At 41.9% G+C, this 27,015-nt stretch overlaps 1 protein-coding gene across 1 annotated transcript; it reads left to right on the top strand.

The window, feature by feature from the left end:
- The first annotated feature begins 359 nt into the window (after nt 1-359).
- LSM12 (LSM12 homolog) lies at nt 360-22,532 on the top strand. Its single transcript, XM_004451590.4, has 5 exons — nt 360-580; nt 2,428-2,561; nt 18,428-18,537; nt 19,867-19,993; nt 20,840-22,532. The coding sequence occupies exons 1-5, from the start codon at nt 457-459 to the stop codon at nt 20,930-20,932; spliced, it is 588 nt and encodes a 195-aa protein (XP_004451647.1). The 5' UTR covers nt 360-456; the 3' UTR covers nt 20,933-22,532.
- The last annotated feature ends 4,483 nt before the right edge of the window (nt 22,533-27,015 follow it).

Genomic DNA, 27,015 nt, shown 5'->3' with positions numbered 1-27,015 from the left:
CTGGGATTCTGATTACGGTTTACCTAACTCATTTTTCTTTCCTCTACCACTTTTTGTAAATAGGTTTAATCATTTGGCAAGCGTTTTCATTAAGTCTCCTGGACATAGGATTCTTCCTATATAAGATGAGGATAGTACATGTAGTTCATTCATTAAACTCTTGTCATGTGCAAGGTGTGCACATAACCGAGAGTGCAGCTCCCTCCTCTTTCCGCTTTTCCTTCCACGCAGGTCTACAAGTACTTTACAAAGCGGGCGCCGCAGTACAAACCCTCTCCACACTCCCCTTTATTTCCTCTTCTACCTTGACTCCCGCCCCACCCAACGCCAGGCCACGCCCTAACGCGTAACGTCAGCACGCCCGTGCGTCGCGTCGCGTCGCGGCGCTCACTGGGGGCCCGGCTTTCGCCCACTGCTGCCGCCGCCGCCGCCGCCGGCCGCGGCTGCTTTCCCAAGATGGCGGCTCCTCCGGGCGAGTACTTCAGCGTCGGGAGCCAGGTGTCGTGCCGGACGTGCCAGGAGCAGCGGCTGCAGGGCGAGGTGGTAGCCTTCGACTACCAGTCCAAAATGCTGGCTTTAAGTATCCTTCCCTAAGCGGAGCCCGAGGCCGGGCCGGCGTGTACGTGCGGTGGTGGGGGGGTGGGGGACGACAGCGGCGGCTGGGGCCCTCTCCGGGCCCAGGGGCGACCGGCTACCACGGTGCCCCGGGCGCATGCGCACGGCCCTGAACGCCCCTCCCCCTCCCGCGGGCCCCTCGGTCTGCTTTGGGGACCCTGTCTCCCACCACATGTGGAAATTGGGTCCCGAGGGAGGGTCGGTGGGTGGAAGGGGGCTTGACACGCGGACGGCTTTTAGGGGGAACGCTGAGAGGGTATGCCATGTTCAGGGGAGGGGTGGGAGAGAGGGCTGGTGAATTGGAGCCCGGATGGAAGGGGGGCAGGTAAAATCACGTAGGGAGGGGTCGTGTAGAGTGAGGAACTGCTCGTAAGGCAAGGATATGGCCCTGAGTTTAGGAGGGTAGGCTACTCTTGGGATTTGGTCCTGAGGAAGGGGCGGTGGGGTAGTGACCAAATGGGTCTTGCCCATTTTGGGAGCGAGTAGGAGAGTTTTTATCTGAATTGGGGATAGGGCTCGGTTTGCTGGTGCATGTGTGTGTGTGGTGCCGCTGAGGTGGTTGGGGGTGGGGTTTGCTGACTTTTAGGTTTGTCGGTCATTTGGAAATTGCTCTTTTTGGAATGTGCGCATTGGAAACCTGATCCAGAAAGGGCTTGTCACGTTTCTCAGGAACTTATGTAGGGATGTGTGAGTTACAGGTGAAAAAGCAAGTTCTCATCTTCTCTTGCTTAGCCCAGCACATGGAGTCCTGACTTTTCCGTAGTAGTAGTAGCCTCCCCTTTTGAAAGTGGCGGTGTTAAACAAAGTGAGAAAAAGTGGCCTGCTTCTTTGGGGTGAAAATGAACTCTGAATTACTCCAGGAAACTCGGTCTTAGAAATAAAATACTTCCTGGTTGGAATAAATGTGTCATCCCTTCCCCTTTTATTTGAGCTACAGGCGGGTTTATTTGGATATTTGGGGAGGGGGGCGGTAATCTATTGTGGCATCTTTCAAAATGAAGTTGCCTACTGAGTCTGCTGCTTATGAGCAAGTATTTTAATTCAGTTAACCACTAGTTATAGATTTCTAGCTCAGAGAGATGTCCTCTGAGACTGATTACAGCAATTATTAGCAATAATTTTTTTTTCTTTTTTAAACAAGAAATCATACCTGGCCTTAAGACCTTTTACATTAGTGGTTTCATTGGCAAGGTCTTTGGAATGAGTAATTACTTCTTTTAATTGGCATACAGTAGGTACTTGGTAAATTTTTGGAGCATGAGTGAACAAATGAATGAATGATTGGATTAACTAGCTGGGTCATCTTGGATGAGTTTCCTTTCCAGTGCTATATAGATTCTCCTCTACAAAATGGGATACCTCAAATCTAAAAAAATGAAAAGAGTACTATATAGATGCAGCAAGTTTTATGTCACAAGCAGAAAATACTGGCTCTGCTGTTGTGTGAGTAAAGGTTCAAAACAAACATTATACGTAAGTCTTTACAACTGAATTGTACTTCTCTTCATAAAACAGGTTGAGAGAAGATGACAGAAACCCTTTGAGGCTTCTAATTTTTGGCCACATTTGGGTTTGTGAAGCTTGAAATCTTTTGGTTATGGGGGTGGGAGGAAAGTGACAGGCAGAGATTTCCTGAGAATTGTGATTCTTGTGAGGTTACCCGTCTTATATGTGACATACCTTTTTACATGAGCATTTTGGTCATGGGGTATCTTTCACACGAGATGTGTGAATCATGTTTTCCATGCTCCTTTTGGGATGCGTCTGTGCCTCTGCTTGCCCCTGTTTTCCTTAACTTCATTTTCTCACCAGAATGTCCCTCTTCCAGTGGAAAGCCTAACCATGCAGACATCTTGCTCATAAACTTACAGTATGTTTCAGAAGTGGAAATAATTAATGACCGAACAGAAACCCCTCCTCCCCTAGCTTCACTCAATGTTAGTAAGGTAAGGTCTGGAGGACAGGTCTACCTCACCAAAATGGTGGGGAAAATGAGTCTAATTGACTCCTTATGATATGTACATTTTTGTCTGTTTTCATTTCATTTTTTTTCATTACTTAACATTTCTTGTTCTTTTTTTTCCCCTATAATATCATTCGGTTTTTCTTTTTATTCCTGGATATCTTAAACAGATCTTAAGAAAATCTTCCTGTTTCAAATAGAGTTGAGAGCTTGCTTTTTCCTATGTGAAAGAGGGCTATTTTTTTTAAAATCTGGAGTCCATGCATAAACTTCTAGTGGAGGTGGGGGTGGGGATATTGCCTGTGAGCCTCTTAAAATATTGTGTATGTCTGTATGCACACATGAATATGTGTTTCCTGGGTGAGGATCTGGAGAATTTTAGATTCTCAGATTTGTGAACTACAAAAGTTTGAAAACCACTGCCATAGAGCTTCATTTGTGTCTTTATGGTTGAATTTTGAAGTTTAACAAATTTAGATATTTAGGGAATTTTTTTTTAAGTTTTATTTTGTTTATTTCTCTGTCCCCCCCTTGTTTGTACTTGCTGTCTCATTGTCTTCTTTTTAGGAGGCACTGGGAAGCAAACCCGGGGCATCCCATGTGGGAGGGATATACCCAATGGCTCGAGCCATTGCTGCTCCCCTGTGTTTAGGGTATTTTAATCTTGGATATACAAATTGTGATCTCTATGAACCTCTAAATCACTTTGACTCTTCAGTTAGATCACCCAAAGCTCATGTTGATCAATAATAATAATGTCCAAAGCCCTGTTGTATCCTGTACTGTCCTTTGTACTTGAAACACTCATCCTTCCAGACTGGAGCCTTGTCCATCAGGACTTCAATGACAACTCCTGTTTGTTGCTGTTTCATAGTTCTAATGACATAATTGTTTACTTGTTTAATGTCTGTCTGCACCGAATTTTGTTCCAGGAAGGATGGGAACCATACCTATTTTGTTCACCATTGAATACACAGTGCCTTGTACAGAGTAGTGCTTAATAAATATTTGTTGAATGAATAAGTTATGCCTTAGATTTTAGTAGCAGCTGTTGCCTCTCCTTAAATTTCTTGAATTAGTGTGGTAAGTTTTCCTCTTAAGAGGTGTTTTGTAATAATGTATATTCTCATGGCGTCTCTTTGGTATGTAGCATATTTGCTACAATTCAGCAAAGCAAGGAAACCCTCAGGAAGCTGAAACAATGAAGGATAACTGAGGCTGGTAGAATGGAGTTACCTCAGATCTGGAGCCCCCTTCTTGCCAGATTCCTTTAAAATGCCACACGTTCTTTAGTGATGGCTGAGGACAGATTCAGAAGAGTCTTAGATTTCATATTAAAGTCTCTTATTGCTTACAGGATGTCCCATTCTTAGAAACCTAGGTTTTTGAAGCCCTGGCTAGTCAGATATCTCCTACTAATAGGTGCTCTTTGGGTCTTGAATTAGCTCTAGATATTTTAAAAGATCTGAGTGAGATAGTTTGATTCCTAGTATGCTAAAAAGAAGATAAGCTCTAAATTATCCTTTGGTGTTTATAGGGTATAAGAAGTCTGTCACTCTATAACTGGACCTTTAGTGAGTAGTAGAGGAAAGATTATCTGAAAGCAGGTTGATTTTATCAAATTTAAAGGATAATCGGTTTCTGCTCTTGTGACCAGCTGGTGCCACCATTTCTTAGAGAGGGGCTGGAGTGGTGCCAGTGGGACTGTTAAATGAGAGCTGTTAAGAAGTTCTTGGTTATTTAGTTTGTGGATTATGTTTGCCTTTAGTTTTGCTTCCTGCTGGTCACATTTTAATTGTTTACTAGCATTATTATAAACTAGTGGTTTACCCACTCTTTCAAAAGAGCAGCAGGAAAGCAATAAATTGGGGAATACCAGAAATCTTTACTTTTCTTATTTTGTAGCCCGTTTGCCAGTTCTTAAAAAAGACTTGCTGGGAAGAGGAGGCAGAAACTAAAAACTAAAATTAGGTTGGAGGGTTATCTTTGGATTTCATTTATTCATTCTTCCATTTGCAGAGATGTTTATGAATAAGCTATATTAGTTTTCCCTTGAAACCAACCTTTTAGGATGCATTGCTATTCCTCCTTTGATTCATTTAGAATTACAGGGAGCCTGCTGGGCTATTACTGAAAACAATGAATCTGGACAGCCATATTTACATGTTGATTGAACAATACAAAAAATTCAACTCATTTAAAAGCATAGACTTGGGGTTTTCTGAAGAGGGAGGATCGTTTGAGCATGTGGGAGGGAACTAAAGTGTTCTGAGATCCCTGGGAGAATACCTGAAGTGTGTAGTTCTTCTGATGCTCACAGTCTGGGAGAGTGTTATCTCTGCACTGCTAGCCTCCAGGGGGATGATACCATCGCACGGCTCACCTCGCTGACACTGTAAGTGATCTGTTAAACTTGTTAATATAAACTGCATATTTATTTACCTTGACCCAGCAGGAAATAGAAAAGAGGAACTTTTAAAAGAAATTCTTAATTCTAACCCATTAGGGACGGTATGAACAGCAACTTCCTGAAGAAGAGCCTGTCTTGCTTTGACTGCCAGTTTCCTGCAGGCTAAAGTCATATCTATCCCCAGCATTGGGATAGAACATTGGGAAGGACAATGAGGTTGCAGAAGGAGGAAGTTTTATCTTCTTAGTAACATTGTACCCTGTTAAAGTATTCTGAAATTCTCGACTATAAAACCGAAGCAGTCAGATAAAAAGTACAAAAGCATATGAAAACCAACCATATGTGATGTTCAGATTATTCACTTTTGTGGATTATTCTTAGCTTACCCTGTCATAGAGGAAGACTTACTGCTTGAGGACGAGAACCCTAGGAACCTCATGGTAGGGTGAAGGTAGGGTGTTTCTTAACAAGTTACTTTTCTTTCTTTTTCTTTTTAGGAGGTCCCAGGTATTGAACCCAGGATCTGTACATGGGAAACAGGCACTTAACCACCAAGTTATATCCGCTCCCCAATGAGAGTTGGTTTTTTTCGTTTGTTTGGTTTTTAGGAGGTTTGGGAGATTGAACCTGGACCCCATCTATGGGAAGCAGGCACTCAACCACTTGAGCTACATAGCTCCCCTGTTGTTGTTGTTATTGATTTTGTTGTTTTTTAACTTAGAAAAGAGGTACCAGGGATTGAACCTGGGACCTTGAATGTAAAATGCAGGCATTCAGCCACTGAGCTACATCCGCTCCAACAAGTTTTATTTATTTTTTAACTTGACTCAGCATCCTCTTCTCTTAGGATGAAGATTGCTTGTGGGTTAGTAGTACTCTGAGGAGATGATTTGGGACATGTCAGCATTAATAAGACCTTTTTCATGTAGCATTTATCAAACACTTACTGAAAATCTAATTTGTGCAAGGTGCTAAGGTAAGCTTAGCTGGCGACCATACCTTTTATTTTTGTAGGGCCTTAGGGTTTACAAAGAAATGAGGACACACCTCACTCATTTCATCCTCACAACCACCCTGTGTGAAATTTAGGGGGTTGGGTCCCCCCACCTTTTTTTTTTTAAGTTTTTTTAATTTCTCCCCTCCCCCCCCATTGTCTGCTCTGTTGTGTCCGTTCTCTGTGTGTTCTGTGTCCGTTTGCATTCTTGGCAGCACCAGGAATCTGTGTGTCTCTTGCTTCATCAACTGTCCGTGTGGCAGCACCATTCCTGGGCGGGCTGCACTTTTTTCATGCAGGATGGCTCTCCTTGTGGGGCACAGTCCTTGTGTGGGGCTCCCCTACACAGGGGATACTCCTGCCATGGCACTCCTTGTGTGCAGCAGCACTGTGCGTGGGCCAGCTCACCACATGGGCCAGGAGGCTCCAAGTTTGAACCCTGGATCTCCTATTTGGTAGGTGGACGCTCTGTCAGTTGAGCAACATCCACTTCCCCTTTTTCTTTTTCTTTTAGTTTAACAGATGAGAAAACACGCTTATCAGTTTAAATGGCTTGTTCAAGGTTGCCTGGCTAGTAGTGTGAGAACTAATACTTGTTACCATCCTTGGAATTAGTCATCAGTAGATATTTAACCCTTAACAACAGTTCTTATGGTATGGGTATCATCACCGTCTTACAGATGAGTAAACTGAAGCTCAGAGTAAACGAGTCACTACTAGTTTAAGGTCCCACAACAAATAAAGTAACACACAGTGGGTTTTGAATTGAGGTTTGGTATTTTTATCCCAAGTTCCATGTTTTTTTTCTACCTTTATGTCTAAGGAGATTATAAAGTACTTTGGCAAAGTGAAATGGGAGTGGATGTGACTCAAGTGATTGAGTGCCTGTTCCCCACATGGTAGGTCCTGGGTTTGCTCCCAGGGTCTCCTAAAAACAAAAAAAGCAAAACAGCAAGCAAACAAATGAAACAACCAACTCAGGGGAGCTGATGTGGCTCAGTGGTTGAGTGTTGGCTTCCCACATATGAGGTCCTGGTTTCAATTCCTGGCCCTAGAACATCAAAGAAAAAAAAAAAAAAAGTGAAATGAGAACCCAGATGTCTATAGTACTAAATAATGTTTCTAAGTAAAGAGAAATACCTATGTTGGTACATTTGTTGTTACACTTGGGGGTAGTGTGGTCCAGTGGGAGGAACCTAGAAACGACCTAAGCATATCTGTCTTTGTTACTTCACCACTTAACCTTACTGAGCATCTATTTCCTCAACTGTAAAAAGGGTGGTAATGTTGGTACCTAGCTCATACCATTATTAGGAGGATTATGTGAAGGTAGCTGAAGTCAACAGATGTTCTGTTCTCTTGTGTTAGTTTTGTGTAGCCAACTGATGCTGCTTTTATTTTTAAAGATTTATTATTTTTTTCCCCACCCTGCTGTTTTTGCTATCTGTGTCCATTCGCTGTGTGATCTTCTGTACCTATTGCTCTTTTTGTCTTCTATCTTTCTCCTCTAGGATTTAGAGGGATTCGACCCTGGGGACCTCTGATGTGGAGAGAGGTTCCTTGTCAGTTGCACCACCTCAGTTCCTGGTCTCTGCCACGCTTTGACTCTGCCCTTTTACTTTTACTTTGACTCTACCCTTCTTCTCTTTTGTTGCATCATCATCTTGCTGCATGACTCACTTGCGTGGGCACTGGCTTACCACGTGGGCACTCATGCAGGCACTCGGCTCATCGTGTGGGCACTGGCTTGCCACACAGGCACACTTTCTCTTTTTCACCAGAGGTCCCCAGGATGGAAGCTGGGTCCTCGCATATGGTAGGCAAAGGCCTTATCACTTGAGCTACATTCCTTTCCCTCAACTGATGCTTCTTGAATTGTGGGATGGCTGGGATGAGGTGTGGGGGGTGTTAGTGTAACTGAGAGAAGGCAGCTGACTTTAACTCAGAGATCAGAACTTGCCAGCCCAAGACTGGGAAAAATCAAAATTGTATTGGATGCCATTAGTATGTGATACCTTATATGTAAATGATGTTTTAAGAGACTGCTTGTCAGTGACCAGAATTAACTTAAATTTCCAAGTTACTATTACCAGGAGGCATAGTAGAGGGAACACTTACCTGAGGACTGGAGTTAGCAGTCACATAACATAGGAGCCTGTGCTTTCTCTCTCCGAGACTCTTGTTAAAGGATTTGTTGACACACCCAAGGCCAGTGTTGTGTATTTGTTTAGATAAATACATAACACTGCATTGCTGAGTTGGAAAATACTTTCTGGAACAGATATTGGTAGGGTGGCACGGGTAGGGGGGTAGGCAGGAAAAGGACACAGCATGGAAAATTGAAATATACAAGTAATACAGAATTTAGGTGACCACCTCCCTTACCCAACAATTGACTGCTTAGTCAGCAGCTTTTATCCGTTTATCCATTACTAACAAGCAGTGAGTAATCAGATGGAACCAGGAAGAGATTCAAAGAGCTTATCATTTGCCTCTGGCAGTGGAGAACAAGGTGGCTACCTTTGAATAAAAATGATATTTAGGGAGCGGGTGTAGCTCACTGGTTTGAGTGCCTGCCTCCCATGTAGGAGGTTCTGAGTTCAGTCCCTGGTACCTCCTTAAAAAAAAAAAAAAGGTATTTAGAGATTGATCTGAGGGTGAGGCCTCTAAGGTGGAAGAGTCACAATATTTTATTTTTAAGAGAAACTTAGATGCTTCCCTTTGTTTATGATGCCATGTTAAGGGAAGAATTGGCTTTTCTTTTTCTTTTAGGGATCCTAAAGTTGCTCCCTTTTTATTTGGGATGGTTTTGCTCTAGATGTCAACAAAGCTGAGTCTTTTCTCAGTTTTTCACTCAAAGGCATCTTTTGAGAGGGGTCTTCCTTAATCATTCTACTAAAAAGGGTCCCCTTCCCCAGATACTCTGTATCCCTTAGCCTACTTTAGTTTTCTTTAGCGTAGTTATCCTTACTTGACCTTATTTGTTGTACGTTTCCTACCTGCATTGCATTGTTCTATGTACTTCATTAAAGAAGGGAATTTCTCTGCTTCTCTGTTGCCCCCCCACTTCACTTGTATAATGAGTTTTTGTTGTTTGTCTTTTTTTTTTCACTTCCTCTCCCTCACCTCTACCCCCACCTCTAATCTGAAGAATATATTCCCTCTGATTTGTGAATATTGCTATTTCTTGTCTTCTCTTATAAGTGCTGTCATACAAATTTTGTCCTTGCTTACTTCACTGAGCATGTTTTCACAGTTCTTTCATGTTGCAACATGTCTCATAACTTTATTCTTTCTCATGACCGAATAATATTCCATTGTGTGTATGTTTGTTTATCCATTTATTTGTTGATGAACACTTGGGTTGTTTCTGTCTTTTAGCCATTGTGAATTATGCTACTAAAAACATTGGTGTTGTAAGTATCTGTTTGGGACCCTGTTTTCACTTTCTTTTGGTATATGCCTAGAAGTGGACTTCCTGGATTATATAGTAAATTTGTATTTAACTCCTCTGTTGCTTTTCACAGTAGCTGCACCATTTTGCATTCCCACCAACAGTGCACTAGAGTTCCAGTTTCTCTGCATCCTCTCTAACACTTGTTATTTTCTATTTTTTAATAGCCATCCTTGTGGCTTTGAAGTGATAAGTCATTTTGGTTTTGATGTGCATTTCCCTAATGGCTAATGATGTTGAGGTTCTTTTCATGTGTTTTTGGCCATTTATTTATCTTCTTTGGAGAAATATCTACTTAAGTCCTTTACCCATTTTCTGACTTTTTTTTTTTGTTTTGAGCTAAAATTCACCATAACCTTACGAAGTTGTAGTTATTTGAAGATGAATCCCGAAGTGTGAGTAAATTCCTGGGGTAGTTTATAGCAACTGCATTGTCCATGGACCTAGTGTGTTAGCAAGGCACTTGGCATACTAGTTGATACGTCTTGACTTCAAAGTGTTGAGGTATGGTCATAGGTGGCCTGGCCACTGTCTGTTTAGGTGTGTATATTTGAGTAGAAGGTAGAAGGTGTTCGTATTGTGTGTAACCATGGGAAGGGAAATAAACAGTTGCCTAGGGCAAGCAAAAGTTCGTTAGATAAATGTAATTTTTCTGGCTCCTAGAGGATATAACCTACTGGGCTCACTTGGTTAGAATATGTTGTCAAAGACTCGTTTCCAGATTAAAGTCCACCAGTAGGTTTTGCACCTGGCTCTTAGCAGACAGTTTCCTCACAGATGTGTTGTGAAGATGCAGGTGTGGGGTAGGGGTGGAAGAGAGATTACTGCTGAGTGGCAGGGGGCATACTGGGTAGAGAGTGGTGGTGGATGAGATCAAGGAGGTAGTGACTGGCATTTTAAAAATCACTGGTCTTTTGAAGTAGGTCAGATTTAGTGGCATTTAAACTTTGGAGTCACCTGACAGAGCCATGATGGGGGCAGTACAGCGCCCCTGGTTTTAGGACTGGGGCTCTTGTCTCACTTCAGGCTATAGTGCATATTGGCCAGCTGACTCAGTGGGGCTGTCTTTAGGCCAAGGATTTGATTCCCAAGGGAGCCTTGTTAGCATCATGGAGGTGTGCAGGGAATCTTACCACTTGAAAAGACAAGATGCTGAGTGACTGTCTGGCACAGTTGAGCCGTGGCTGTGTCGTGGCAGCCATCTCCACACCCTGTAGACAATTCAAAATAAGGACCTTATTTGGTGGATTAGTGATACCATCTTCTCTAGTGTTAAGAAAGGGCATTCTAACTGTTGTAATTTTCCTGGCAGAGAACAGTCTTGGGAACTAAAGCTAGTATACTTGAATTTTGAGTCTAGCTTAGGTAAATACCAGAAACTGCCCTGGAGAATGAAGCAAATTGGATCTGGACTGGAAAATTAAAGAATCTACACATTATGTTAAAAGTTAACAACATGGTATGGTAGAATGCTGGAAGTTTGAAGGACTGGGTTCTTTTTACTGCTAGCAACTAGCAACTGCTAATGAATTATGTGACTCTGTTGGTCACTTGATCTCTGGGAACTGTTCTTGGATTGGTTCTGTGAACTCTAATAATCATCAAGGTTTCTTTTCCTTTTATTCACCTTAATCAGGAAATTAAGATACTACTCTTGCCCAAGAATCTCAGTTTTGTTGAGCGTATTGAACAGCCGTAGCATTTAACTTAGTGATAACAGTATGGCAAGATCAGTGTTAATGGGGGGTCTGAGCCTAGGAAACAGCAGCGTAGCATCTCTTTCACTCTCACTGAATAAAGTCAACTCTTTTATTTGACAGGTGGAGCTCCCTGCTGTTTTGGCAGATAAAATTAAAGGCATTTTCCAACATATTATTCCACCCATGTTTTGGAAGACATTCTCTTTAGGACTTTAAGGTCTTGCTAGCATCTCTAACAGAAACCACTGGGAGAGAGCACTGAACTTATTGGCTATAGGAAAGGTTGGATTATTATTTGATTTCTCTGACATGACCTTCAAGCCACCTTGTCTGTGCTAAAAATAATAGTAGTAGCTAAATTTGTATAGTGCTTTAATAGCTCACCTAGTGCTTTTCATCTATGTTTTCTCCCTTAATCCTGACAGCCACGCTGTGAGACTGCACCTTTGAGCATATCTCTCAGAGTTAGGATGTTGAGGTCAAATTTCAGCTTGTATCCCAGCCAGTTACTCGCTGGCAGGTCACATGGTCGATTGCAGAGAGCAGTACTGTGTTTCAGGGTTTCAGGACTTGGAAGTTAGTCGATTGGTGCCCAGGAAGTTTAGTTACCTGCTGTATCTATGAATAGTGGGTTTTAACAAAAATTTATAAGCAGTTTTATTGAGATATATTCACATACCATATGAACTCTAAAGTGTAAAATCAATGGATTTTAGTATAATCACAATGTTGTGCATTTACCACAAAAAAATTTGGAATTTTTTATGAATAGTGTGTTGTGACATAATTACAAATAACAAAAACTATTGACTGCTGACATACAGTTTTTGCTTTATACTAGGTGAAAATAAAACTGCTTGTAATGTGTGTTGATTTTGATTTGAATGTGGTTCTGATTTCATGGTAGCAACATGGTAGTATTTACGTGTAGATACTCAGAGATTGAGGTGATCATAAGACCACCCTGGATTTGTAAGGTGTTTTTTTCATCACAGATCAAAGCACTGGTGTATTCATATTATTTTAACATTCTTGGGAAGTAAATAGAGGATAGATAATTTTTTTTCATAAATAGAGAAATTGAGACCCACAGAAGTTAAGAAATCTCTTCAGGATCTCACAGGTTTGGGCTGAGACAAAACAGATTTCCTCATCCTTCATCCTCTTAACCATTGGGCTGCATAGAGAATCTGGTTGTGGATTTAATAATTGCTAAACCATCTTTGACTCATCTATTTGACATTTGTGGGTATATTGTCCAGGGATGGGAGAATTTTCTTTCTAAAGAACAAAAGCCTATCTTGTTCATACTAAGATCATTTCTATAGCTCAACATACACACACACCTGTGATTCAGATGAAAACATAAGCTAATTGCCTTTTTCTGACTCCAGTCTCACAGGTAAAGAGCCTTGCTTGACAATCTTCTTTAGACTTGGTATATGAGAAAATTATGTCTGCTAAGCATCCCTCTGAATTACCTTTAAATTAATAAAGGATATTCTTGAGGTTTAGCGTGGGACCTATGGCCACTTTTTGGAAAAGAAATGAGGTAGACAATTGTGTTCTGTACTGGGGACATTGGTAGAAATTACAGAAATGCTATGAAAGAAGGTAGCATCTGAGTCTTAAAATAGTTTCCCTTTTTAATAATCTTATTTTATTTTGCATTCATATTTGTTACTAAATTTTTAACAGTAATTTAGACTTAGTTGCCTTAGGTGGAACTATCTAAGCGTGGTGCTGTGGTTAAGAAGACCACAGGAGGGAAGTGGAAGGAAGCGGATTTGGCACAATGGATAGAGTGTCCACCTACCACATGGGAGGTCCAGGGTTCAAACCCAGGGCCTCCTGACCAGTGTGATGAGCTGGCCCATGTGCAGTGCTGATGCACACAAGGAGTGTCGTGCCACGCAGGGGTGTCCCCCACGTAGGGTAGCCCCATGCGTAAGGAGTGTGCCCCGTAAGGAGAGCTGCCCAGCACGAAAAAAGTGTAGCCTGCCCAGGAAGGGCACTGCACACATGGAGAGCTGATGCAGCAAGGTGACACAACAAAAAGAGACACAGATTCCTGGTGCCGCTGACAAGAATACAAGCAGACACAGAAAAATACACATTGAATGGACATAGAGAGCAGACGAATGGGGGAGGGGGGGCGGAAGGGGAGAGAAATAAATAAAAAATAAATCTTTAAAAAAGAAAAAAAGAATTGGATGTGGCTCAAGTGATTGGGCTCCTGTCTATCATGTGGGAGGTCCAGGGTTTGATTCCTGGGGCCTCCCAGTGAAGGCAGTTTGGCCTGTGTGGTGAACTGGCCCACGTGGAGTGTTGGCCTGTGCAGGAATGCTGTCCTGAGTGGAGAGCTGGCACAGCAAGGTGATGCAATAAAAAGAGACACAGAGGAGAGACAGTAAGAGACTCAGCAGATAGGGAACTGAGGTGGTGCAAGAGATTGAGCACCTCTCTCCCACTCTGGAAGGTCCCAGGATTGGTTCCCTGTAAAGAGAAAGCAAGCCGACATAGAAAGCCGACGGGGGGGGGGGGGGATAAATAAATAAATCTTAAAAAAAAGAGGCCACAAGCTCTGGAGTCAGACTGACTCATTTCAAATCTGTACTCTTATCACCTGTGGCTTGCTAAACATGGGCAGGTTTCATAACAGGTGTGCCTTAATTTCTCCATCTATCAAATGGGAATAACTTTAGTCCCTGTTTTATAGGGTTGTTGTGAGGATGAAATGTTTAATGCATGTAAATTGTGTAACTTGCTGCCTGTCATAGAATAACTTCTCGCTCAGCAAAAGTTAGCTCTCAGGCTTGTGTGTTCACTGCGAGACCTCTGTGCTATACCTTACCTCTATTATTTGGATTTGTTGTTTTCATTCATCTTTATGTATACAGGACACACCTTCAAGTGGGTTATTGTATTTTTTTCTGAGTTTCCTACTATGTGTGGTAGTAAAAAATATTATATTAGAAAATTTTATGCAAGAGCTTTCAGCTAGGGAACTGGGAGCCTTGGGGATATTGGTCTTTAAAAGAAGAAAAAAAAATTTTTTTAAGGGACTGGGGCCAGGGATTGAACCTGGGACCTCTTATATGGGAAGCTGGCATTCAGCCACTGAGCCACATTGGCTTCCCCGATTTTCTTTTTTTGTTTTGTTTTGTTTTTGTTTTTTTGTTAGCTTGGTTTTTTTTGTCTGTTTATTTTTAGGAGGCACTGGGGACTGAACCCAGGACTTCCCATTTGGGAAGCAGGCGCTCAGTCACTTGAGCCACATCTGCTTCCCTGGAAGAAGTATTTTTGAGAGCCTTTTTGTTGTTGCTAGCTAAGAATGAGCTTTCCAAGAGCCTGCCCCAGAATTGAAACGGCAGGAGCAAGCATGGGCCCTTAGGATGGCAGTTGTTCTTAGGTTTACTGTCAGCAGTTTCAGGGCAGCAGCTGCAAAGCTTCCTAACGCCTCTCTGAGGGCAGCTGGTTGGAAGACCTGAATCCACAGAGAGGACAAACTGAGAGTGGCTCATTGGAGTCAGTAGGTCACACCCAGCAGGCTCCTCTCTGGCCTTTCTGCTTCCCTTGTATCAGCTGTCATGTCCTGTTAAATACTTGCAGTAGGAATCCCTCTGGATTCCCCACAGCATCTGTGCTTTCCTGATCTAGCTGTGTGGAAACAAGATGGCCCAGCTGGTGACTGAATAGCAAAATGAAGTGCATACTGTTTAGGTTTTTTTTGTTATGGCTGTTTCCTCTTCCCCTCCATATCATGGAGTATAGGAAGGGAGAGGTGTTTAAGTCACTCACCAAGGGTTACCCAGAGCAGCATGTCTAGAAGCCTTTTAATATTCAAGAGCTTTGGTAGTAAATTCTTACATGTTTCTCCTTCGCCCACATCAAGGGACTGTATATAAAACGGCCACAGGAGGTGGCACTGGTTAGTAGATAAGGAGTGACTCTTTTTTTACAGGGAATCCTGCAAAATGAAAGTAGAGGCAGGTAAGCTGTAAGCTGTCTTGTGTAGTCGTTTCAGTTTAGCCTCATGCATATTGGTAACACATATTTATTGGTTTGTGCTTCTCCAAATGGTGTGGTCTCAAAGTTGGTGCCTTTTATTCTTTGAGATGCTAACCAGTGAGTGCTTTAGTATTGATTTGGTGGAGAGGCTGACAGGTAGCAGGTTGGTATTGAAAATGGGGATAGAAAGGGTGATAGTAATTGAATTTAGGAAGTTGCAATCCTCATGACCCTCCCAAGCCTAAAAGGCACACCCTGTATCTTCTTTACTGAAGATAGCTTTTATTGGTTCTCTCCAGTACTTTGATAGTAACCATAAACTTAATAACTTAGAATAATAGGATCATTTATGAGTATACATTCATTTACAAAAATGTAGAAAAATTTAGATTTGTACAACAGCTAAGTTGAAATAGAGCAATATCACTTGCTTTACAAAAGAAGGCTTATTATATTATTAGTGTACAAAGATCAAAGTTCTGTAACATGAATTTTCAGGGACAGACCAAAAAAGCAAAGTAATCCCCCTCCTCCTCTTCTAGTTTTAAGGAGAGGAAACACTTTTAGGTTCTTTTTATGAGGTCATGAAAAGACCTCAAGGTTATGTCTAATTGGTGCGGTCTTCTGTGGAAGAAATTTGCCCCACTTGTACACTTCCTTGTGAAAATAGATCCCTATAGAAGATTTATGTGCCATGAAAATATAGTCTGTAAAATCACAGATGAGGTTTCAGGGTCTGTGGTGAGTCCACATCCCTAAATCATAATTGCAGGTACAAGGAGGGAGTTGAGGATATTGGTGGTGAATTGAAATACAGTCAGCTTCATTCATTTCTTCTTACTGTTACATGGCTCCCCCTTACATCACTTAGCATTTAGATCTGTTCGCGCCAGAATTGAAATGGAGAATCATCTAGTCCATTCTCCTTTGCTTTAAGAATCTTTAGAGGAGATTGTACAATTGGGGGGGGGGCGGAGTATATTTTTGAAGTAAATATTCTATAACCCATCATTGTTATTCATGCTGACCAAATTAATCACTTTTGGCTGAGATTTATATCCATTCTCTTCTGCCTCTGGTAAAAATTCACAAGTGGCTCCTCTCTCAGCACCTCCCCCCCTTAAATTGTCAGTCAAGTTTCATTCTTAAGCAGTCTGCAAAGACACCTGGTTTCCCTGAACCAGCTCTTCTCTTTTATTGAACAGGATGATATGTTTTTAACTTAGTATATAGATGACAAGGGTATTTTACTCGTTGAGCACTAAGATTATCTCATCAACACAAGCTTTATAGAAGCAGCTTTGTCTGATCCAACATTGGAGATGGTTTTGATGTTCAGCGATAAATATTTTTCAAAGGGATTGAGACTTCAAAGTGAGACTCTCCTGCCCTGCTCATGGGGTAAACATCTGTTGACCACTTTTCGCTAGCTGCTTCCCAGGGTCTCTGGGAGCTTGGTTAATCCAAGGAAGTGCTGCTCCTCTCCAGTTTTTTCCTTTCCTTTCTTGGAGACTTCAGATTCTGAGGGATTGTATGGGAAGTGAGACTCAAGGAAACTCCTCTTTGTAACCAGGGTTTTCTTGGTAACTAAGTTTTGTTTCTGCTGAAACCACCAGCAGTTCTCTTTCTATAGAAATTGTGTGTTTTCAAGAGTTGAAACTTTCTTGCTACAGTTGGAATTGCCAAGGCTCTGTGGAGTGCTGTTAACCCTGAGCATTTATTTCTCTGGAAAGTTGTAGTCTGGTGGGGACAAATAGCAGGACCAGGCTTGAAAGATTATTTACTTACTGCTGATGCATCTCTCTTTCTCCAAGTCTGGGAACCCTGTGAAAAAAGAGCTGTGGCTTCAAATCACTGCAGAGTTTGATCTTCCCTCTTTTACCTTGAGAGGTTGAAATGACAGCATCTATGAGCTCAGTTCTGTGCTCACACCCGCTCCCCTCCGCTCATTTGGAGTAGCAGTCTTTGAAACTCAGCAGCTGGGATGAGACTACCTAGTACCCATAACTATAACCCAGTTAAAGACTTCCTCTTTTTTTCATAGTCAAATCTAAGCCTTAATAAAGTGTGTTATTTTACCAACAAAGAATTAGATACTTTGCTTGCTATTTCCCCTGTAGAACTATATTTGGTTTATAGTAAAAGTGTAGTAGGAATTATAAATATTTAATGATTCCAAACATTTTTAGAACATGCTGGAGGTACAATCCCTCTTAGTATTTAAAGAGTTAATGTTGGCAACACATGTGTTCACACATGTATGTTTGTGTGTGTTTAATGTACTGCAGTGTATCAATACAGTCAGCTGTTTATGTTAATGGAGGAAGGTAGGGTCTGAAAGTCTCTAAATCTTTTGTTTGACTTTGAATGCATTATCTGTCTTTTGTTTTTACTGTCTTGTCCAGCAGATTTGTTTTGTCTTACATGCAAATAAATTTGTACTTCTATAGTCTGTAACAACCAGTAGTATGTGCTAGAGACCAGAAATGTGTTGGGGTGAGTGATAGGAATCTGTTGGGAGGGATTTACTAGAGCTTTTTTTCTTTTAGTCAGTTTGTAATTGTTCCACCAGAGGGCAGTCAAGGAATGGACATGAGTTATAAAAGACTATTTCTTTTTTTTGAAGGGCAGGACAGGGTTGCCTTCAGTTCAGGTGAAGGTGGACAGTATCCATGGTTAGATTTATTTGAGTTTTGGCTCCTCATGTGAGCACAGATATTGGTGCTGGAAAGATAGAGACTTTATAGCCTCAAATTCTTGTCTATGAAGATGTGAAATTCATTCATTTCTAGACTTGGGGCTTTAGCTTTAGCACAGTAGCTGGTAAGAACTCTTTAATTTTTTCCTTTAAACAGAAGTGTGTGCATTACCTTTATCTCTGACCATCTCATCTAAACTAGCCCCCCATTCACACTCTATCACATTCCCCTGCTTTTTCTGCCTGGTACTTACCAAGTTATCTTGTTTATGTTTTTGTTTACTTGTTTATAGTCTGTCTTCCCCTCTGCCTTTCATTTCCTCCTTTCAGTGCTATTTATCTTGCCTGGCACAATGAATGTCTGGCACATGATAGGCACTCAGTAATATTGGAAGGAAGAAATGTTTGCCAGAATTAGTAGATAACTGCTGTTGCCTCACCCCACCCTCATTTTTGTCCTCTAGGTAAAATGAACCCACCAAACCAGTCTTTTCTGGCTTCCTTTTGTCAGCTTAGGTCCTCACTATTGGGAAGAATGAAGGCAAATGGTTTTCTGAATCTCTTTCTTCTCCTCCACCCTAGCTTGCCAGCAAAGCACGGACAGAGAAGGAGGAGAAGCTGAGCCAGGCCTATGCAATCAGTGCTGGTGTCTCCCTAGAGGGCCAGCAGCTCTTCCAGACCATTCATAAGACGTGAGTTGGGGGTGGGGTACACAGGGTTCCCTTGCTCTGGGGGTGGTGCTGCCTGGTTGTGCTGTCTGATAGACTTAAAATTTGCCATTTTAAATATACTACTTATTTGTGAAACTTAATTTTGGATTAGATTATCCTTAAAGTTCCCTCTAAACCTACTATTTCATAATTTAGAACTAGCCATTTCTTTTTATTATTTTGTTATTGTCCCTTTCTTCAAAAGCTGATGTCATCATTTATGCCTTATTAATATGTATCAATAAAATTGATTTGTTGCAAAAATAAATATAAGGTATTCCATGTTCATGGGTTGGAAGTATAAATATCATTAAAATGTCAGTTTTACTCAAAAAAAAGCTGATGTTGTTTTATTAAGGGAAAGTTAAAGCTACTTACTCTTCCCAGCTATACATTGGGGTGAATATAGGGAGATATGGAGTGTAGAAGGCCACCTTCTTACCACCTTCTAAAAGACATTTTGTTACAACAGAAGTCATTTTGACTCTTTATTGGCTTCTCTAGCTGCTGAAAAACTGAAACATTTGACACTCCCCACCCCCACCTCCCCTTGCTGCCTTCTGTTACCCTATTTAACCACCTGGGTCTGGTGCGCAGATGGCAGCTGGCATCAGAGCTGTTTGAGGCCATGGTGTGAGTGTCTGAACATTTACAGGTATGTAGAGGAACTCTATTAGTAGCATCAGCTGCTCTGGATTTCCCCATGTGTGAATGGGAATGGGTTTTCCCAATCTGGCAAGTGCCCAACTGTCTGATAATTGAGAGGGGCTGGTTTGTGGAGCAGCTTACACTTCCAGCATTAGGGGGCAGAGTACAGCTCATGATAAGATAGTTTGTTCTCCTGTCTTTCTAAAGGTGCCATTTCCTCCCACCCTGAGGATTGGTAAACTATGGCCAGTGGGTCAAATCTGGCTTGCTCCTATTTTCATACGTAAGATTTTATTGGAATAAAGCACTTTTGCTTATGTATTGTCTTTGGCTGCCTTTGTATAACAGCTGCAGAGTTAAGTAGTTGGGGCAGAGATAGTATGGCTCACAAAGCCTAAATATTTACTATCTGACACGTTATAGAAAAAATTAGCTGATCTCTGCTCTGGGCTGCTAAGTTGAGTCTAATAGCCTGAACCTAGTGGTTTATTTGTGACTCAAATTGGTTAAGAGTGCTATGGTTCTCCAACCCATAGACATCTACTTGTTGACTCAGTGGTGAGCTGGGAACTGGGGGTAGCTTTCAAAGTTATTTATTCATCAGGGAGCAGGTGTGGGATGTCCACAAGAGGTAATATTTCACCTGTTCTCTTCTCCTTCCAGCATTAAAGACTGTAAATGGCAAGAAAAAAACATTGTAGTCATGGAAGAAGTTGTTATTGCACCCCCATATCAAGTGGAAAACTGTAAAGGCAAAGAAGGGAGTGCACTGAGCCATGTACGCAAAATAGTAAGTAAAGGAGCCATGAGATTTTAGAGAGAGGGTGAATCCTTGGCTTTCACCACTCCAGCGTCAGAACAGAACAAGATTCTCCAATCCCTGCCTCCTGTGACATAGCTGGCCTGCTAGCATTACTGCCCATCCTCCATGCCTCTCACCTCTTGGAGCTCTGCACCTATGGCTTAGATACTCCTGTGGGGATGGGACCACTGGCCGTTGTGGAATAAAGCAAGCGGTCAGCCCATGTCCTCTGCAGCATGGCCTCTTGGAATTAGACCATTGCAAGGTATTGGACCTGCGTAATTCCTGTCATTCCAGGTTGGGTTCTTCTCAGCTGCAAGGGCCTTTTAGGAAGGGAAAATTGGTATAAATCGATTGTTATTGGCATCTCTGTGACCATGTGTATATCACCTGATTCTCTAAACTGAGTTACAGCATTCGTAAATAAAAACTAACCCAAATACTCCTGCTCTTTTATTCTCTGAGGAACATCGAGAGACCAATATCGTGGATGTCAGAGTGTGATAAGACGGTTCCCTACCAGCTTTTCATTCTGCACTTCTGTGAAGAGGAGAGAGGGAGTTTGGGTCATAATAATCTCCCCTTATTTTATTTTATATTTTAGCTTATGGATTCAACTTCCTCTTGTTAATCTTAGCTGAAGCTGCTAAAAATGTGGCTGAAACCAGAGCGCCCTGCCTGTCTTGTGTTGGAAATGCCCAATAGACAAGCAAGGACATAGGTGCCAGAGTAGTTCAGGGCTGGATGGCAGGATAGGGCTGTTGAAGCCGGAGGGACTGTTTGGAAGACCTTGTTTGCCTGTCCTTTTCTGACTGCCTGTCCGGTCTCTTTCAGGTTGAAAAACATTTTAGAGACGTGGAAAGCCAAAAGATACTGCAGCGTTCACAAGCCCAGCAACCACAGAAGGAAGCTGCCCTGTCATCCTGAGTCCATATACACAGAGGACTCTTCCAGCATCCAGCCAAGGAGGCGACGATGGCTTCAGCGGAGGCAGGCCGGGGGAGGGAAGGGATCCTATAATTCCTGTTGGCTCTTGTTAACAAAGGGTCAGCATTTCCAAATCTTAGACTTGAACAAACAAAACAACAAAAAAGAACAAGAGAATAATTTAAAAGTTGAATCATTACTTGACTAACAGACTTTGGTCCACCCATATCCTTTTCACAGCCCCCCTCTGGAGCAGTCACCTTGTTAATTTTATTTTTGAAAATTCTCTTCCTCTCCTGCTCTGCCCTTTTCACCTCTGACTTACCTTTTCTTCTCTGTTCCCTGCCATTCTGTTTTTATAAGTGGATACACTTGCCTTCTGAGTGATAGAAAGAAACTTTTACATCTTTTCTTCTAAAATAAAAGTAACAAGCTGACTGTGATACTTAAGTTGAGACCAAAGCAGCAGACAGAGGTCTCAATTTAAAATTTTCTTTTTTTTTTTCCTTTTACTTCCTTTTTTTTTTTTTTTTTTTTTGCACAGGGCATGGCTTGAATTAGTTTTATTTTTCTTAACTTTAAATATATATATGAAAATATATATTAAAATGTTCTCTAAGTATTTTCTGCTTCTTGCAGGCCTCTTTTTACTAGATCATGGCCATTTTTCCCACCTCATCTCTTCAACAATATAAATATATTGCCCTCCCCACTATCCATAGTCAGGCACCTAACTTGACTTAGTTCACGGCAAAAATCTCCTGCAGCACTTTGTAGAGCCAGTGTGTGCAGTTGGCATTTGGGGTTTGAGGGTTCCTGATGGCTTTTAGTCTTTAACTGTGTGTGTACCAGTCTCACATTTGGCTAAAACCTCAGGATTCTCCCTCTGCCTTTTATCTTCATGGTACTAGAAGAATCTCCTCACCACTCTGTCTTTGGTGGGAGAGTCATCTGTCCTTTCTCCTGTGCCCTCTACAGGAAGAACTGTTTCACATGAAACATCTCAGCTCCTCCTCCTCAAGGGACGACTCCAGAAACCTGGAGTTCACCCACCTGATCTCTCTTTATATTGAGCCACTAGCCCAGGAAAAAGCTGGGGGGACCTATTGTGTCTCTTCAGCCAGCCTCCTGCTCCTGTGTGTGTGTATATGTGTGTGTATGTGTGTGTCCCCCCTTCCCTTAAATTTTACAAGCTTATGACAGTTTGTATGTGCTCTCAGCCAATGGGCAGAAAACCTGGAGTTTCTGGACTTTAGCCCACCCGTTTCTTTGGTTTTAACTAACCTGCTGAGAGGTAAAACTGGCACCCATCTCCCTTGTGCAGAGGTCATGTGGGGCAGTGTGTGCCACCATCTGAATATCAAGGAGTGAGTGGTATGTGGTTGATGCTCATGTGACTGGCTAGAGCTCTGGGCATGGGGGAGGTTAAGTACTATTTTTTTGGCCATGATCACTTTCCCTTTCCTTTTTTTTTTAATTAAATAAATGGATCAAAATTAAATAATTCAAGCCCTGCCTTCAAAATGAATTTTTTTTTTTTTTTTTTTTTTTTTAGTATTGTTTAGCAAAAACAATAAAACCCAAATTTTTTTAACCATCATTCATGTCTTGGGTTTGTGCGTACTTTATAGATTCAACGGTGGGATCCAAGGGTATGTGTGTTTGGTTTGGCCTTTCCCTCTTGGCTTTAGATTCTCTGCTTCCTACTCTTTACCCTCTCTTATTTCACCTCAGAATTCATCCAGAAATACAGTGCAAAGTATATAATTGTAAGGGATTCAGGGCTCAGAGTTCTGTATAAGAGGTCTGTATAAGGGGAAGAAGAGGGTGTGTACATGGATAAGACCATTTGTTACAGCACTATAATTAGAGGCATAAATGACAGAAGAGCTCAGAAGTACACTTCCACATCTACCTTCCACTGATCTGAACTTGATTCAAAGTACAGAGCCTCTGATTAAGTCTGCATGGAAATGTAGATTTTTGGAGATGGTATAAGAGGGAGAAGAGGAGAGAGCTTGCAAGATCTAGAAAACCTGAGAGATGAGTTTAAAAGAGTGAAGGGAATTTTTAGTTAGTGAGAAATAGCACACTGGGAGGAAACCCTTGTGTTGATGTGTCCCACATCATCAGTGTCCCTCCCCATTAGTGTGTAGGTCTGGACGAGGTAAAATTGGTTCTAGCTGATTCTGGCTGGAAGCACTTTTGACTGTTTAGTTTTAGTTTCTGAAGTGGTATGGGGGAACTTGAAGGTGTTCAAGAGGTGGAGTTAATATGGTTAGAAAAGCAGGCAGTGAAGAATAGCAGAAAGAACAAGAACTTTGGTGACCATAGATGGGTTCAAATTCTCACACTTCCATTTCCTCACTTTGTGACTATGGGTAAGTCATTTTACCTTTCTGAGCCTTAGTGTCCCCAACAGTAAAAATAAAAATAATACTCATCTCCTTGGATTGATTTGAAGGGTCAAATAAGATATTTTTAATACCTGGCATTTAGAAGATGCTTCATAAATGGTAATATAAATATTAACTTGGTCCTGGGATGGTTAAATCTGGAGATGAGTTTGGATTTTAAAAGCCTTTGATTAGATGAAATTTTAAGTGAGACTAATGTGTAAAACATTAAGTCTGGTTCAGGCAGGGGTAGGGGTTTCAGAGTGGCACCCTTTATTCTCTCAACAGATATCACCCTTTCCCTTTTTCTGGCATTCCTAAGGAATGTCTTTGGTCATAGTTTGAAAACACTTATATTATAGACAAGGAGAGTGAGTGAGTGAGTGAGTGAGTGAGTGAATAACAAGGAAAGTGAGGCCAAGTGACTTGTCCAGAGCAGCACATCTACCTCTGGTGGTGGCAGAGCTGGACCAAGAGCCTAGGACTTACCTACTTGTGGGCTCCTAATGCTGCTTTTGTGCCTTTCCAGACTCATGGCATGTGTATTAATCAGTTTTACTTGTCAGATTTAGGATGGAACACACAGGATGCTGTGGTGAGAGTTGTGGCAGAAATTGTACTGCTTGACCAAAAAAGAACATTGAACTGTTTTAAGTGTGGTACAGAAGGCTTGCATGTATGACAGAACATGTACAGATCATTTTGCAGTGTTTTCCTTGACTTGGGGTGTTTTCCCTTCTCCCCAGATACACACACGTGCGCGCGCACACACCACCACCACACCCTAGCACTTGCTTTCCCCACACTGCTGTGCACACATGGCTTTGGGCTATTTGGAGCATCCAGTCAGTGTGGTATAAACAGTTCTACCAAGGTGGGTTCATATTGAGTCTGGGCTGCATGAGTCTGAGCAGCTTATTTCTGATTTCTTTGGTGCTTTGAAATTCTGAAAACTGCTCAAGCACTTAAAATATCACTAATTCAGGAGTTCCAGCCTGGAAACCACAAATTCAGGGTATATGTCTCTTGACATTCTTGAAGGTAAGAAAGTGTGTCAAAATCTGTTTTCCCATAAGACATCGTGGTAAAGGAAGGAATAGAGGGATTTCAGTCATACACAGAGTTAGTCAAATCCACTGTCTTGCCTTATAATGGAGTATACAGCACAGAGGGTATTGTGAAAATGTGTAATACTGGAGGCTGAACTGCATAGGATAAGTGGCGGGACAGTGAAGGGGGTAAGAGTTTTGGGAGCCAGAGATGGCCATCTGGGTTGGAGGATGGTTGTACCATCACTGGTGCTAGAGAATTTCCCTTTAAGAAACTTGAAATCATTAGCACATACTGCTTAAATTTCAGGGGCATAATGTAACAATCGGATAAACACAGCATGCAGTACCTTACCAGTGAAGAAGGGCTGCCATCCACTGGGAAAGACATTACTGGTTAATAAAGTTTAAAAAAATGCATGTTCTTTTAGGTGTTCTCTAAGGGGTTTATAAATCTTACATGTCTCATTACAGAAAAATAAAAGACGAACATTTTCCCATTTCTACCTCCCAAAACATTTTAAGTATCTTTAAAACCTTTAAGATCTTTTACTATACAAATCATATTTTCTAGATTCTAAGACACTTCTCCCTGCCCCTTGGATTTATGAAAATGCTATACACTTTACAATTAAAGTTAAATTTGCCAACTAATTCCCTCATCCCTGGCTCAAAAAGTTATTAGACTTACTCTTTTTTTTTTTTTTTTCAAGATTTATTTTTTATCTCTCTCCCCTTCCCCTCCCTTGTCTGCTCTCTTGTGTCCTTTTGCTGTGTGGCGTTCTGTGTCCGCTTGTGTTCTCGGCAGCACTGGGAATCTGTGTCTCTGTTGCATCATCTTGGATCAGCTCTGTGTGTGTGTGGCACCGCTCCTGGGTAGGCTGTGCTTTTTGCACGAGGTAGCTCTCCTTGCAGGGCATACCCCTTGCACTTGGGGCTCCCCTACGCGGGATACACCCCTGTGTGGCGTGGCACTCCTTGTGTGTAGCAGCACTGCGCGTGGGCCAGCTCACCTGAACATAGGCCAGGATGCCCTGGGTTTGAACCCTGGATCTCCTATATGGTAGGCAGATGCTCTTTATCAGTTGAGCGACATCTGCTTCCCTCATTAGATTTATTGATGGTATACTGTACAATTTGTTGGCTTCTTAAAATTGATGTAGATAAAAGGTGTATGACTAGGTGATCTTTTTTTTTTTTTTTTAAGATTTACTTTATTTATCCCTGCCCTCTCATTGTTTGCAGTTGCTGTCTGCTCACAGTGTCCATTTACTATGTGCTCTCTGTGTCTGCTCGTCTTCTGTTTAGGAGGCACCGGGAACTGAATCCGGGACCTCACATGTGAAAGAGAGGCGCTTAATCACCTGAGCCACCTCAGCTACATGGTTTGTTGTGTCTCTTATTGTCTTTCCTCTTTGAATCTCTCTTGTTGCATCATCTTGCTGTGTCAGCTTGCCATGCCTCCCCACTGTGCCAGCTCACCTTCTCCTGGAGGCACTGGGAACCAAACCCAGAACCTCCCATGTGGTAGGCAGAAACCCAATCACTTGAGCCACATCTACTTCCCATAGGTGATCTCTTAGATTGCTTCCTCAACCTCAGCAGTCAGTCTGTTTTCTTATCCTACAGTGCCCTGCTTCAAAGCTACTTGTGAAGCCATCTTGAAAATTAAAATGAAAAAGATCTATTTTTTTTTTTTTAAGATTGATTTATTTCTCACCCCTTCCCCCCTCCCGCCCCAGTTTTCTGTTCTGTGTGTCTATTTGCTGCGTATTCTTCTTTGTCCGCTTCTGTTGTCAGCGGCACGGGAATCTGTGTTTCTTTTTGTTGTGTCATCTTGTTGTGTCAGCTCTCCGAGTGGGTGGCGCCATTCCTGGACAGGCTGCACTTTCTTTCGCGCTGGGCGGCTCTCCTTAAGGGGCACACTACTTGCGCGTGGGGCTCCCCTATGCGGAGGACACCCCTGTGTGGCAGGGCACTCCTTGAGTGCATCAGCACTGCGTGTGGGCCAGCTCCACGTGGGTCAAGGAGGCCCGGGGTTTGAAGCGCGGACCTCCCATGTGGTAGACGGATGCCCTAACTACTGGGCCAAGTCCGCTTCCCAAAAAAGATCTATTTAATAGTTTGTTTATAAGACTTGTGTTATGGCATATATGGCTTGATTGTAGTTATTTGTTTAGGTTTATCCTTAGTCCTCTTAACGGGGAGTTTTGAGGATCCTTCAAAGCAAGGATGACTTTTTAATCAAAAATTTTTTACCATTTAGAAAAAATAAATTTTATTGATACATATTAATAAAGCAGTCGTCCAAGGTGCATAATTAATGGTATTTGGTATAATCACATAGTTATGCATTCATCATTTTGACTTATTTTTAAATTATTTTTTATTCTTTAGCCCCTAGCTATTGAGATAAGACTGAAGGTAGTGATGACTATGTGATGTAAAGTTAGGTAGCAATAGTGGAAACAGAAGGACTGTTGTGAGGCTGTTCCAAAAGTCTAAGGCAAGAGAGGTTAATGAGAAAGAAATGATTTCAGAACTGGTGGGACTGGCTGGGAGGGCAAGATGGTGAGGGAAAGGGAGGAGCTAAGAATGACTTCTTCCGGTGGTGGGGCCTTTTATTGAGATGGCGAAT

Source organism: Dasypus novemcinctus, chromosome 21 (genome assembly GCF_030445035.2).
Source record: "Dasypus novemcinctus isolate mDasNov1 chromosome 21, mDasNov1.1.hap2, whole genome shotgun sequence".
NCBI classification, from domain to species: Eukaryota; Metazoa; Chordata; class Mammalia; order Cingulata; family Dasypodidae; genus Dasypus; species Dasypus novemcinctus.
Note: the sequence above shows the minus strand (reverse complement) of the source record. Positions and strands in the feature narration are given on the sequence as shown.